Below are 15,003 nucleotides of genomic sequence, written 5' to 3' on the forward strand. Positions count from 1 at the left end.
GAAAATCTTTAATTAATTAGAAAAAATAAATAAAAAAAGGAAAACGTGGGTTAAAAAAGAAAAAAAAAATAAAATAGGTCAGGTCACATGACCAGGCTGAGGCAGGAGGGATTACGCTGTCGCACCATGAGCTCATTTACAAAACAAATGTTGACTACAGCTTTATCTCTGGTGTTCAGTCCAGCTCGGCGGAGGGAGAGAGAGGAAGGGAGGGATGGTGTAAGTGAGTAGATGATGTGTGCAGTACAGGGCGAATAGGAGACGATAGATAAAGACCTGCAGCTATTTGGGACACAGCTGTGCCACACAAAAGCAAGACTGTATTTCAAGAGCGAAACATAGTAATGTTCAGACCACAGTTCAGGTGTAAAAAAAAACAGGAGCTAAATAAAAGCCTGTACTGCATTACGACTTCGGGTAAGGAAATTAAATCTGCATTAAATAAAGCTGAAAGCAAGAGCTAGAGCAAGACATGGAAATAAGAATTCACAACCTTCTGATTAGAACGTCTTAACCACTGAGCCCCTGCTTTCTAAAACTCCACATGCTCCTTCTGTGACAAGGAAAGGCAAACTTGCATCATTTCAAACTAGAGCTGCAGCTATCGATTCATTTAGTAATCGAGAATTCTACAGATTAGTCTGTCGAGTAATCGGATAAGAAGTACTTTTTCTTTATCAAAGAGCGATACTAAATATACAAGAGAAAATAATGAACAAGTAGTTTGTTCCTTTTTTAGATAAATTGGCATTTTTATTGCTAAAAATTGCTCACAAGAATATTGTTAAAAAGTAAACCCATTCAGTGCATTTAATGACATCAAAATGCAAATAAAAATATATAAATAAAATATTATAACAAATTATTCAATTTCAAATTACTTAAAAAAAAAAGAAGAAAGAAGCTAAACGCACTGTACAGTGTTTTCTTTGTGTTTTAGTTGGAAACGATCACAAACTTTTGAAATTTTCTATCGCTTTCTTTGGCCTGATTCATCTCCTCGCCCCTTTTCTCCCTGTTCCTGCACAGAAATTGAAAAAAGGTTTGCCTAATTCTGCCTTTTTTTCTTTAATTCTTTGTTTTTTTTCCTCGCAATTCCTACTTTATTTTTTCGCAATTCTGCCTTTTTTTCTTGCAATTCCGACTTTATTTCTCGTAAACAACTAATATTTCTGGCGCATTCACCAGTAACCATGTTGTTGGCCTAAAGTTTGAAGCAGTTAGTGTATGAACGAGTGCACCTCTGCTTCATCAGTCTTGTTCCGTCTCCTCCAGAGTTGATAGACAAAGTTCTGTCCAGGGATCAGAGGTTTAGTTTGATACCATGTGATTCTTCCAGTAACAAGCTCACACGCTTTACAAAAAATTCCTGCAGAAAACTCGGAATTGCGAGAAAAAAACTTGCCAAACTTTTTTAAAATGTTTTTTTTAAGCGTTTACCTGTCCCGAGCGCTCTAGAGTTTAGCGGGTGGTGCATCAGTAATAATGGTCTGTGGGGAAACACAATGCTCCGTGTGTAGGTAAAATAATTTGCCTCGATACTTGTTTGTATTTGAATCAAGTTACTCTAAGAATCATTTCAGCTCTTTTTTCAAACTCTGGAATCACAGGACATTACAACAGAATTCGAGAAAGAACCTCAATCCTCCCTCTTTCTCATACACGAAGCAGACGATTGGCTAGTGTCGCTCTAATTGACAGGGAACAGGGAGTATACCAACTTCAAAGATCTTAACCACTTACCTACCACTTCCTTTACCTCACCAGACAACAAGCAACTGCAAACAGTTAAAGAAACGATGATAACGACACAGTGATCATATTACGTTTTTAGTACAATACACAAACACTTTTATACTTCCCTTTATTTCATAGCCGGTCTTTTTTTTACCTAAAAGAATTAAACAAAGAGCTTAAAAAAAAATCAGCCTTGAAGGAACAAACTACTAACATACTAAGCAAAAGAGACAGAACGTCATTTGAGTTTACAGACAGTCTCAGAGGAAAAGCAAATAACACAGCAAAACAGACTGGATTAAAAGACCAAGTAGACGGACTGACACAAGGTCACTCTTTAAAAAGAAATACATTCTAATACATAAATGAAACACTTATAAGTGAGCAGAAAAATGGATTAACTTAAATTAATATATTTGATTAAGTGCACCTTCCTTGTTTTTCTACATTATTGTGTGTAGAATCTGATGCCAAACACTAAAAAACAAGTAAAACAAATACATACAGTGGAACCTCGATACTCACGACCTTGACGCTCACGACCTCGACAGTTCGTGACTTTTCATTCGGAACTGGACTAAGACTAACTTGGAAAAAAATCTGATAGTTCGCGAGAAGCCGCGAGTGCGAGTGTATATATATATATGAGATAAAAGCTTTTTAGAAAATATAAATAATAATTTTTTTTTATTTAATTTTAATTCATTTGAATTTAATTGTAAAAATTTATTTTATTTTAATTATTTTAATAATTTGTTGACTTTAAAAACACAATTTTTTAACATTTGATTTATTTATTTATTTACTTTTTTGTGTGTCTTGTGTGCAGATGTTTTTCACAACTAAATTAGATCTGGAAAAACACTGCTGGTTTGCACTATAGACGGAAAAAAAGTGTGTAAGGAGCGGATGCTGACGTAATAGAGTGAATAATGCAGGGATAAGGAGAGGTAATCCACACACACACACACACACACACACACACACACACACACACACACACACACACACATGAACACAGTAATGATGTGCACATCTCTCTCTCTCTTCTCTTCCTCCACTGTAACAGGTGCAGCCAGGCAGAAAGATGTAGGCCATCTGCACAGCAACACAGAGAAAATAGCTCAGTACGCAGACAGAGGGGGACACGCTCAACCACCCGACTCAGAGTCATGAGAGAGGGAGATGGAGATAAAAGCCTGGCAGACGTTTATTTTAGGAAAACGCTTAATCAGCTAAGAATCTGCCGAAACACCGGGGCCGGGAGAAAGAAAGTGAGACATTTTTTGTTACATAAATAATATTCACATTCACGTTGTGTTAAGCTCTGGCTTCGCAAAAATGTCTGAAGTTGAAATGTAAAAAATGGAGCAGGTGTCCTGAATATTACCAGGAGCCATGTACTGACTATTACCATGTACTGACTATTACCATGTACTGATCATTACCATGTACTGACCATTACCATGTACTGACCATTACCATGCACCATGTACTGACCATTACCAGGAACCACGTACTGACCATTACAGAAGTTGCTAAAACTGGAGACTCCTTCCATCAAAGTTCATTGAACATTACTACCAAATTTTTTAATACATTTATTTGTTAGTCCCTTTGATTGAGCTGTTGCTATAGAAACAAATCTATAATGATTAACTAACATTTTAATATAAACCTGTGCTTTGCTGTTATAGGAAATTAATCATCACCTTCGGACCAATCAAAATTGAGAATTCAAGAACACACACACACACACACACACACACACACACACACACACACACACACACACACACACACACACACACACACACACACACACAGAGCCCAACATAAAAGCTGCCCAAACAACACTTTATAAGAGATGAGAACATAAACCTCATTCAAAGTTTCTTTGAAAATATTTGATCTTCACCCAAATCTTGAGAAACATGAGAACACTGTTACACAACGCCTCCTCATGTAACTAATAGAATATTTCTCGATTGCCTCCACCTCACAGAATTCCTCCAGGATCATGATTCATGGTTAAGGATAAAATTTTTTACTCCCCAATCAGAGCGAGTGATTTCGATCAGGATTAGTGTTTAAAGCGGCGCAGGAGGCATAGCAGGTTTTTTGTTTTACGACTAGCCGTGTTCCGTCTCCGTCTCGCTCTCTCTCTCGCGGCTCAACCACTTCATTAGGCTGCCTACACAAATGGAGGCTGGCCGCATGGGCCCAATTTAGGCCACAATAAAAAAAATGTGGAAAGACTCGACCTGCACCATAATGGGACTCTTTTTTTTTTTCCCCCTTTCACAGAGGTGCGCTTTTAAGACGCCGGCCGCAGAATACACCAGAGTAAGAGAGGGGGGGGGGGGTGTTGGAGGCGGGGGGCTAAATCAAAAGAGCGACCCTTAAATTCCAGGGACTTTCTCCAGATGTTGCAGAAATATTCACTGAAGCGCTCCAGATGCTCCCATTCTCAAAGACTCCCTCTCTCTTGCTTGCTTTTTCTCCAGGTCTGCTTTCTGTCAAAACCAACTCTTATTGAAAAGATTGATAGCTATATAAGTTCAAAGGTTTCAAAAGGGAAAAATACTATTACAACTACAACAAATGAAGATGCAGGAGAGGTGGAAAAAAGAGATGGAAGATTTGCCTAAAATGTTCCACAGCTGCATGATGAAATAAAATACAATCCCCAGGTAGACGGTACTTTTCTCCAACAGTGGAAGCTGTGGTTAATCGTGTGGTTTCCACACAAATACACACAAATATCCACACACAGACACAGTTAAATGTGCGCGGGTTGCTTCTCTACCCTCAGGCTTTGACCCAGACACAACCTTTAACCCAAAGTGTCCCAGACAATAAAAGAGTCATAAACTTTTCTGGATAGTGCACCTCTTAAACACTAAAAAAAGTTATTCGACTTTTGCCAGACTTTGCAATACACACACACACACACACACACAGACACACACACACACACACAGACACACACACACACACACACACACACACACACACACACACACACACACACACACTATAATCTGAAGCCGTCTCCTGTTCTTAGCCACAGGCTGAAACAAGAGAAACCATCCTAAATGTGACACTTGAACTTGTCGGGGCCGTTTTCTGCAGGCGTTGGAATGTAAACCCTGTGGAATGCGGTGCATTACTGCCTCACACACAGGTACACACACACACACACACACACACACACACGAATACACACTTCCAATGCATGCCTGACTTCTGCTCATCTCCCTGTGGGCTCAAGTGCCATCCTAAGCATAAAGGTTCCTTAGCTGACGGCAGCCTGTGCCGGTTGTCTAGACAAACACACAGGACAACAGCCAAACCACAACCGCCTCCTGACCTGATGCCATAAGTGCTCGAACAATTCAATAGGAAATACAACACACACACACACACACACACACACACACACACACACACACACACACATCAGTAGCATGCTAGTGCCACTCAGGTTTAAAGGGCTCTCGCTCACAGCTCAACAGCCACTTAATGATAAGCACGGGCCTCACGCTGGGAGAAGCGATAAGAGCGTGGCTTTTCTCCTGCCGGAGCACAAGGCTCTGATTAGCACCTCTAAAGCACTGATCAAACACAGGCCTCAACAGTATGAGTCAAAGTCCTGGAAATTGATCAGTGTTGCTCAAGTTGTGAACAGAAGCCGGGACACTGCCAGGAACGAGATTAAACTATATGGATATTAAACCATTGGAACCACGAAGACCATAACGGCATGAAAAAAACAATGTCCGCCCAGATTTAAAATTCAATTACCATTTGGATCTCCAACATGCGTTTTCTAACTATCACATAACATCCAAAGATCAGGGAAGGTGAGGGCAATCAGTGTAAGCTTCTTCTGAGGTAAGGACAATCAAACCCTGCATCTTATCCAACTGATGTATCACAGCATATTATTACAGATTTAGAAGAAAAACAGCAACACCCACAATTCACTAGCGACGCTGTGATTGACAGGGGACACAGAGCATGCCAAATTTTGCTCTCTTGATTACACAACTGGCGTAGCATCACAGATTCAAATTCGCTATTTTTTTAGCAATAAAACAAATGCTCTACTTTTGGGAGCCTGAGTAAAATTTTGGCTGTTTAATAGGACTAAAATATCATATACGTCATACTGTCATACATGACATGAACACATATTTAGACTTGCAAAGAATATACAGTAAGCAAAAAATAAAATGGCCTACAAATGTTAATGAGTTAATGTCTATTAATAAGTATAAAAACAATATAATTTAATATAATATATGCTATAATATAACAATATAATATAAAACACAAAAAGTTCTTACAATCCTAAAAAAAAACATAATTAAAAAAAATCTATATAAACTTTAACCATCAGATGTTTGGTAATAACTTTTGTTTTTATTAAAATGTTTGAGTCCTGACATAATTGTCATAATACTAACATTAGAATAACATCGTCGTATCACTCCACACTGTAAAATGTGACATATATACAGAACGGCCAACTCGGTATAAACCAGAAAAATTTTTACGTTTAGAGGATAAATCAAGACAGACCAAAAAGCAACCAGACGTAGACCAATGACTTTTTATGGGCCAATTAAAGTCATACCGACTGGCCAGTAATGGACGTCTCTGGTCACTCAGTGCTGCATGGAATCTTAAATGTGGTAAGACCATTTAAAAGTAAAAGTGATTTAGAATGAAGGCACAGTTGGCCACTTGTTCCAGGAATATAATTCTTCATAAAATAAAGGCAACACATATGAACAATTCAGCGGCATTTACAAAGAAAAAGATGTAAGCAAAAAAAGCAAAAAGGTCCTATAACTACATATAAAAATATCCTGAACATCGACACAGTCTCGTCCCCTTTCCAGTAGCTACCAAAAGCTTACAAGAATTTTAGTGAAGTTTTTATCCAACTGTTTACTTTGGAATGAGGTGAAAGCCAAGCTGTGGAACATTTAAACATCGTTTTCAGGGATTTTATAATAAATTCAACCAATAAGTACTTCATAAATCAGAATTCAGCTTAGACTTATGCCAACGTTACTAAATATATCTGATGAAAAACAAAACATTTGGCTATATCGTAAACACAAAACCCCAAGTCTGACTGTCTGTCTGTCTGTCAGTCAGTTAGGGGTTAAGGGGCTAAGGTACGGCTGAATTTTGTATTATATACATTTTTGGAATATTAATATGATATTTCTATTGTAAAAAAAAAAAAAATTTTTAAAACCTGTTCACCTTTTTCATTCTAATTAACAAATTCATGTGTACTTAAACGGACCTGTATTGTTGCTACGACTCTTAAACTTAATGAATGGTGGCCCAGGTGAGATTCAGGAAACAGTAGAGGGGTAAAAAGTGGGCAGAAAGAAAAAACACTGCAGCTGGAGGCATCTATTGCCTGTAAATCAGTCTCCTGAGTGCTGGGCTGAATGGGGAGGAGGGGGAAAAGAAAGAACAAAGTGAAGAGAGATTGATCCTGATAAAAGGAAAAAACCTGGTTCTCATAGAAAAAAAATATATGTTCTTGCTTTATCCCAGTCGTGTTATATTTCCTTGCAAATCCGTCCATCTTATCTTAATTCGGCGGATCACATTATGGTGGCTGTAATGGATCTGGGTTATCATAATTGCAATCGGGGCCCTTAATCTGTCACGTTGGTTTTAGCTCTCGAGTGTAAGCTGTGGCATTAGCGGACAGACACCACACACACACACACACACACACACACACACACACACACACACACACACACACACACACACACACACACACACACACACACACACACATATGGACATGTAAGCACACACTGGTCCCTGCTTTCCTTTTGCAAATGTTCACGAAAAGTTAGGCATATCTCTGTCCAACATCTCTGAGGTTGTTTCATATCTAGCAATATGTAGTGACATTATGATATTTGTTATTTAAACCAAAAACGGTCTATTTGACTTTTTTTTCTGTGCTGAGAAGCTGTGTCGAAGCTCCTGTCATGTATTTAATCTTTTATGTGGTACTTTTGGTCAGAAAGGTAAATCTTATCTTAAGAATTTCCAAGAGCAATCACCCAACACACAAGCCAGTAAAGTAGTTTGTATTAGTCACATGTAAACAAAAATCTATATTTGTATTCTCAAATTTTTGTGATTATTTAACAATAGTTTTTGCTCAACAATATTAGACAGGTTAAGCCAATAAGCTAGCTAGACATTTCTGCAGCTAATAATCTGATATAAGTGCTAGCTAAAAGGCAGGAGTGCATTGTTTCTGAGGTGATATCCTGAAATATGAGGTGATATTTCGAAATGGAAACCAAATATTATAAAAATGAAAGAAATAATTTTGTGCTGCGGTAGAAATTTGACTTCAACACGTATCTACTGTATGTAATGAATGAAAGCCAAAGAAAAGCAGCTAAACGTTTTAATATAACCTGCCACTTCAAACAATGTATTTTAAATAATTTTTTATTTAAAATAAATTTTTTATGTAGATCGAAATGAGCATATATTCATATACATCTACTTTACAAAGTGTTCCCAGACACTCCTGTCACCCTAAAAAGCTAGCAAGCTAGTTCACTGCTTCTAACTAGCTAGCTTTTGTCACAGACATGTTAAGTGGCATACAGGGTCTCCAAAATATGCTTTTACAGTAAAGTTTTCAGTCAAAAGTTGTACGTTTAGCAAATGTTTTAAGTTAGTTTTCCAGATTAGCATACAGGTTTTGCTGCTAATAGTATTCTCAAATAGCTTAGCATAATGGATGTAGTGTTTACATTGTGGGACAATATAATAATTGGATAAGCCTAATTAATAATGTAATATAATAATATAATATAATATAATTCAGTAAAAACAAAGTATATATTCACACATATACAGACACACACACACACACACACACACACACACACACACACACACACACACACACACACACACACACTTTTAATGTATACATAATATTTAGAATAAACATTCTAAGAGGAGCTAGGCAAAGTCTTAATAGTTATATTATACGAAAATTCTATCTTGTAGATGTCCAAGTGGTCAATCATGCTGTGATACTGGATGCCGCTGTGTTATTTTTTCTTCATAAAGAGGAAACAGACACCACTGTATTACCATCTTGTCAGTGTTGCACACTAGGGGCCAGTACAATTTGATTACAGGCTGAGGACTAGAAAACATTCAAACTGGCAGCGCTGCTCCTGGACGGCAATTCAGCTGTCTATCGTGGCTTTGATTAATGAATAGGGAAAGACAGGAGAATCGAACACAGGCATCTCCTGCACTCCAAAGACATTTCAGCCTGCCAAAGTCTATCTCTCTAAGGATGGTAATGAAGAAAATAACTACAGCACAACATAGATACATAGACTTAGCACAGATGGAGGTGACAGGCACGGGGACATCGAGAGCTAAGCTTCAGGAAGCCTGCTGGCAAAATGAAAAAAAAAACAAAAAAACGAAAAAACTCAACCCCAACCCAATTCATTCTCTTCCTGCCCCTCCTCCTCCTCTCTGCAAACACACATGCAGAAGATTTTCCATCGTCAGATGAAGTGAGACCCAGCAGACATATGTGTAAAATGTATCATATATGATTATTTGATTATCTTACAGAAAAGGTTAAATATTCTAAAAATACTTAAATAGAAGAGATTGGAATATGCTGTAAAAGAAGTGAAAAAACTGCTTTTATTAACATTACATATACATGGAGATCAATAATTGGTCAACTTACTAGGCTTTACATTCGAGTTGTAAATATACAAAATCGAGTGGTGAACTTTTATTCATGTCTACTCAAAAAATAGCTTGATGTAGGTCTCTAAAAGAATCTAAAGTCGCCCAGCGACACTAACAGGCATATCTTAAACCTGCAAATCTAAGCGTTTATATGAACAGGAGGGGGGGGGTGTACTGTAAATTACTGATGGTGCTGGGACATCATTCTGGATTTGTTCCAGTTCATTTTTAAACCATGCCTCCAGATACATCTTTACCACAAGTAAATGTAGTGCATCCCGAAACTCTGTTAGCACCACCTCAGTGAATTTTATAGCGTCTGTCCTGTAATACATGCACTTTCTCGGATTACAGATACACACCAAAACAGAAAATATAGATTTATATGGATTAATTTTGCACTTGTCAACTAAAGATATTACTTATACATGGCAAGCGTTTAGATTTGATCAGACGCCTGACCTTACAATGAAAAGCTCATTGTTAAACAGTATTGTATGTAGACTTATGCACCATGGGTAAACTTGACCTAAAAGCCCCTGAGGCAAACTGAAATCCAAAGCAGGGAAACTGTGTGGGGAGTAAAGGTCAAGGTCTATACTCTTTGCTTTTATAAAGCCCTCAATCTTACTACTCTGGCGTTTTAAACACACAACCTGTTAAAAGTGCATTATGCAGCTATGACAGCATCCGTAGTAATTCAGCATTATAGGCTCTAAAATGTACACAAAAACAACCACAAAAAATGGAGGGTTAAATTGTGTTTCTGTTGAACAAACAAACAAAATTAGGATAGCCTACTACAATTTCTATTTTTCCATATATTACAGCTAAAAAAGTTTTAATTCCCCTACAACCTAAAGAAAATACACATTCTTTACAAAAATTAATTAATAAATGGAAAGAAAAATGAAAAAGAAAAGCTAAACAAAATGGAAATGTGCATCCAAAGTTTCTAGAACTTGCTCAGATAATGAAGTGAGGAAGAAAAATGGCTGATACAGCATCACAATCACCTGGAAATACAGGATTTCCACCATTTCCCAATGTTAATGTTTGATCTTTTCAGAATTTTTTTATGACCCTTGGCTAGCATTTGCTTTCGGAACTAACCTGTACCTTAGTGGACTAGTATTGTACGGATTCCACGATCACTTTAGGCTGTTAACTTGTTTTTCCCCTATAAACCCGTTCCTATAAAAATGACAGCTGCAGCCCTTTTACAAAAGGGAATCCAAAACTGGCGGGCTGTAAAAAAAAAATCCCGACTTGTATGCCTTTAGTGGTGTGAGACTGCGCGGCCCCCTGTAAAATAATCCCCACACCCTTTTCTACCTTTGTTCCTGAATTATAGCCAGGACAGGAATTTGCAACCTTTCCATCATGGATATGAATGTCAAGTTTCTCCTCAAAGCCCATGAAGTTAATTGGCAGGAGGAGGGGGATTGAGGAGAATAGTAGCACCCACATCAGTGGGATCCTGAGGCACAGTCACAGACACCAGGAAAGATATATTGCTGCTTAAATGACAGGATGGCACCAAAAGGCTGGCTAAAAAATCTTGTTCGGTGGAAAGCAAAAATATTATGTGGGATTCCTATGGATGTGCTTGTCTCTGTGTTTATAAAGAGAATGAGCCTTAGCGCAAATACTAGTCAGTGACGCTAAAGAAATCATAGTCTGATGTTAGAACAGTGGTGCAGCAGGCTGATGCAACAGCTGACAAACGGCACTCGCTTCCATGCTTTTGTCAGACTACCACAGACTACTAATAAAATGACAGTGCTCTAAATTACATCTGAACAATCTGTTCAAAATATAGAGTACTAATTCCAGGATTGACATCAAATTCGGACTGAGTTTTGCCCTGGATATGGTCTAATTATGATCTGACGATCAATTACCCCCCCCACTCAATTATTTTATGAGTTGTTCAGTAGCTTCTGGTTCCATAAGGTCAACTGACTGTATAAGAACATCACTCATTATCTCACACTCCGGTACTCATGTTAGTTCTCACTCTCCAGTGTTTTGTATCGTTTTAAAGATTAATAATCACACTCTTGATATCACCCAAATGAGGATGAGTTCCCCTTTTGAGTCTGGTTCCTCTCAAGGTTTCTTTCTTATAACATCTAAGGGAGTTTTCCTTGCCACAGTCAACCTAGGCTGCTCTTTAGAGACAAACACAAATAATTCACTTTAATTCTTAAATTCTGTAAAGCTGCTTTGAGACAATGTCTATTGTGAAAAGCGTTATAGAAATAAACTTGAGCTTGAAATTTTTAAGCAAAACCGAGTGGGATGTGTAGAGTAAGTGTAGAGTAAGATACTTGTACCGGGTCTCAGTGTTAATCAGTGCCGTAATTAGATTTTATTTTGACAAGCAGCATCCGAAACATCACAACAAAAAAACCTTCTTTAAAAAGATTGAAAAAGCATTTGACATGCACACTGGCAGCTAATTTACTGCCACTGTGACCAAAGAGAAACAGACAACACGTCTGGATACTTTCTCAGATTTTAATCTCAGAGTTCTAAGATTTCCAACAGGAGGATGGCAATGGCTGATGCGCAACTCACAGGACAACTGCAAACTATAAGTGTAAAAAAGTACCGTAAATAAGTAACTTATGACACCAACTCTCTACCACGCAAACAGATAAAAAAACGATTTATTGTGCGATTATGCGCATAATCGAGGTATAGAATGTAATAATTATGCTAGGGCGGCAGCTATCTGATTATTTTAGTAATCGAGTGTTCTATCGATTATCTATCGATTATTTAAGTGATCAAATAAAAAATTTTTTTTTCTTTGATACTAAAAATAAAAAAGAAAATAAGACGTCTTTTAAAATGAACAAGAAATTTGTTCGGAAAATTTATATTTTTATTTCTGAAATTGCAATCTGTGAAAATTAAACCTATTTAGTGCATTTCATTGCTATATTACTTTAAAATGCTAATACAAAAATGCTAAAAAAGATTAACACAATGTATGATGTTTTCTTTAGGTTTTAGTTTGAAATGATCCCAAACTTTGGAAACTTTCTATTGTGTTCTTTGGCCTGAACGTTCTCACCCCTCACTGTTCTCTTCATTCCTCCATTTTTCATTCTGCAGTGTCTTCTGTGTTTACCTGTCCAGGGGTTTCATTTATAAACATGGTGTATGCACAAAACAGGGCTGAAAACGTAAAGGTTGTGATTTATTAAAAAAAATAAAACCTGACAGGAAAGCGCGCAGCTCTGAGTGCGCAAAATGTGGAAACACAGAAGGAGAGATCGGAAATTGGCGATACAGATCGTGCTCACAACCTTTGCGTGGTAAGTGGCGTATGCACGTTTCCAGCTCTGTTTTGTGCATACAACACGTTTATAAATGAGACCCCAGAGCGATACTGAGTTTAGTAGTTTAGTGCATCAGTAATATTAGTCCGTGGGGAAACACAATCCTCTGGGTGTAGTTCAATGGACTAAACAAAGCATCGATGCAAATAATTCACCTCAATGCTTTTTCTGTATTCGAATTAATCGAGTAACTCGAGGAATTGTTTCAGCCCTAAATTATGCATTGCGTTTTTAAGGTGCCAAAACACCAACACACACCTACAGGTTAACATAAAAAAAACACACTTCGACTTCTAATCACTAAGCAAAAAGTAGGAAAGCTGTTCTAATACATTGAACTGTACATTTTTGCAAATGTTTAACAATTCAATTGATTTTTATTTGTATAGCGCTTTTAACAATGAACATTGTCTCAAAGCAGTTTTACACAGATAATATGGTGATAAAAATAAATAAGATGTTCTTTATAAGTGTAAGTTTGTCCCTGATTAGCGAGCCGGTGGCGACTTTCACACTTAACACTTTATTTATGTGTCAGGATCATAGAAATTTTTTATAGTTTTTAAGACTGAAATGAAATATGATCATGTTTTTGTTATTATACACAAAATGTAAAATATGATTTAAATTTTAAATAGGGAAACAGAGACACACACACACACACACACACACACTTTACACTTTTGAAGTTTTTGGACCTTTATTACGTAACAACTCTCAAGCGGAGAAAAAAACATTTATGCGCAGAAAAGGATGTATAGAACGTTATAATTGCGCATTGCGTTTTCAATGCGCAGCCTGGAACACCAAAAACCCACCCACTGGTTAACCTATAGAAACCACACCTCGACTTCTAATCATTGAGCAGATAGTAGGGAAGCTGTTCTAATACCCTCAAATGTGTGTTTTGTTTTGTTTTGTTTGTCATGTGTCAGGATCATACAAATAATGAAATAATGAATAGTTAATTATGATTTAAAGATTTTGGGAATTTGATCAAATTTCACCTTTTTATAGGTTAATCATGTCAGGACAAGGTGGTTCCTTTTTTAATTTGTGGTTTATAATGAGAAATTGGATTTGAATGTGATATAGGAAAAGAGACTTGAACGGTGAAGTGAAGGCGCGCTCTGATGTTCGAACACACACACACACACACACACACACACACACACACACACACACACACACACACACACACAGAGTGTGCAGATGCAGTACACATTATATAGTATCCGTCCAATGTAACATAGTAACAAGATCAAAGCACCGCCTCATATGACGGAAACTTTGATTATCAGATCAAACGCGATCAAACAGACTTGTATCGAACGCCGCCGCTGCTGTCATTGGAAACGCGTGTCAGTGGCACAGGAGCCAAGTTTTACGCACTGTTTACTCCTCAAACAGAGAACATCACCAAACCTAAAACCCATGCATCCAAGCTTTGGGCTGGAAATCCACAACTTATTATGCATGTGCACCGTTTTAAAAATTCGTGCATCCATGATTTATGTGGAAGACAAAAAAACTCACTGATGCGTTTTGCATGTTCCAGAAAAAGAGGGGATTAAAAAAAAAAAAAAAGTAGTAAACTTACCCAATGATAAGAATGGCTTGGTTTCCATGTCTGATCGGGTTAGCTCATGCCAATGCCAGCTGACACAAGCCGTGTAGGGTTTTAGAGCTTTATTTCCAGGCTTGGAAACTGAGCTCGAGTGCGTCCCGGTCGCTCGCAGTACAAACGCGGATCCTGAGTGCTGGAAAGCAGCTGACACACTGCTTCCGAGTTTCACTTTTGCGAGAGTTGTTGAGTTTGTTGCGCTCTCTCTCTCTCTCTCTCTCTCTCTCTCTCTCTCTCACTCTCACACACACACACACACACACTCACTTACACACACTTACTTGCACACACTCATAACTACTGCAGCAGGGCCCACTCTAGGGGGACTCCTTCCCTGTGAGGGACGTCCTCAATCAAGGACGCGTCACCCATCAGCAGCTGGTTTCTTTTTCTTTTTTTGTTAATAAAATGAATACGAACAACAGAGAGATTTACATAAAACCTCATCACACATTGCAGATGTAAAGCAGATTGGTAAAAAAGTAAGAG

At 37.8% G+C, this 15,003-nt stretch overlaps 1 protein-coding gene across 1 annotated transcript in view; it reads right to left on the reverse strand.

Moving 5' to 3' along the window:
• Positions 1 to 14,773, reverse strand: part of rxraa (retinoid X receptor, alpha a) — a 106,417-nt gene extending 91,644 nt beyond the window's left edge. Inside the window, exon 1 of the mRNA XM_083564146.1 lies at positions 14,491 to 14,773. Within this exon, the coding sequence (XP_083420272.1) occupies positions 14,491 to 14,518 (28 nt within the window). The 5' untranslated portion in view covers positions 14,519 to 14,773. The remainder of the gene's footprint in view (positions 1 to 14,490) is intronic.
• Between the last annotated feature and the right edge of the window lie 230 nt (positions 14,774 to 15,003).

This window comes from Silurus aristotelis, assembly GCF_946808225.1.
Source record: "Silurus aristotelis genome assembly, chromosome: 16".
Lineage (NCBI taxonomy): Eukaryota > Metazoa > Chordata > Actinopteri > Siluriformes > Siluridae > Silurus > Silurus aristotelis.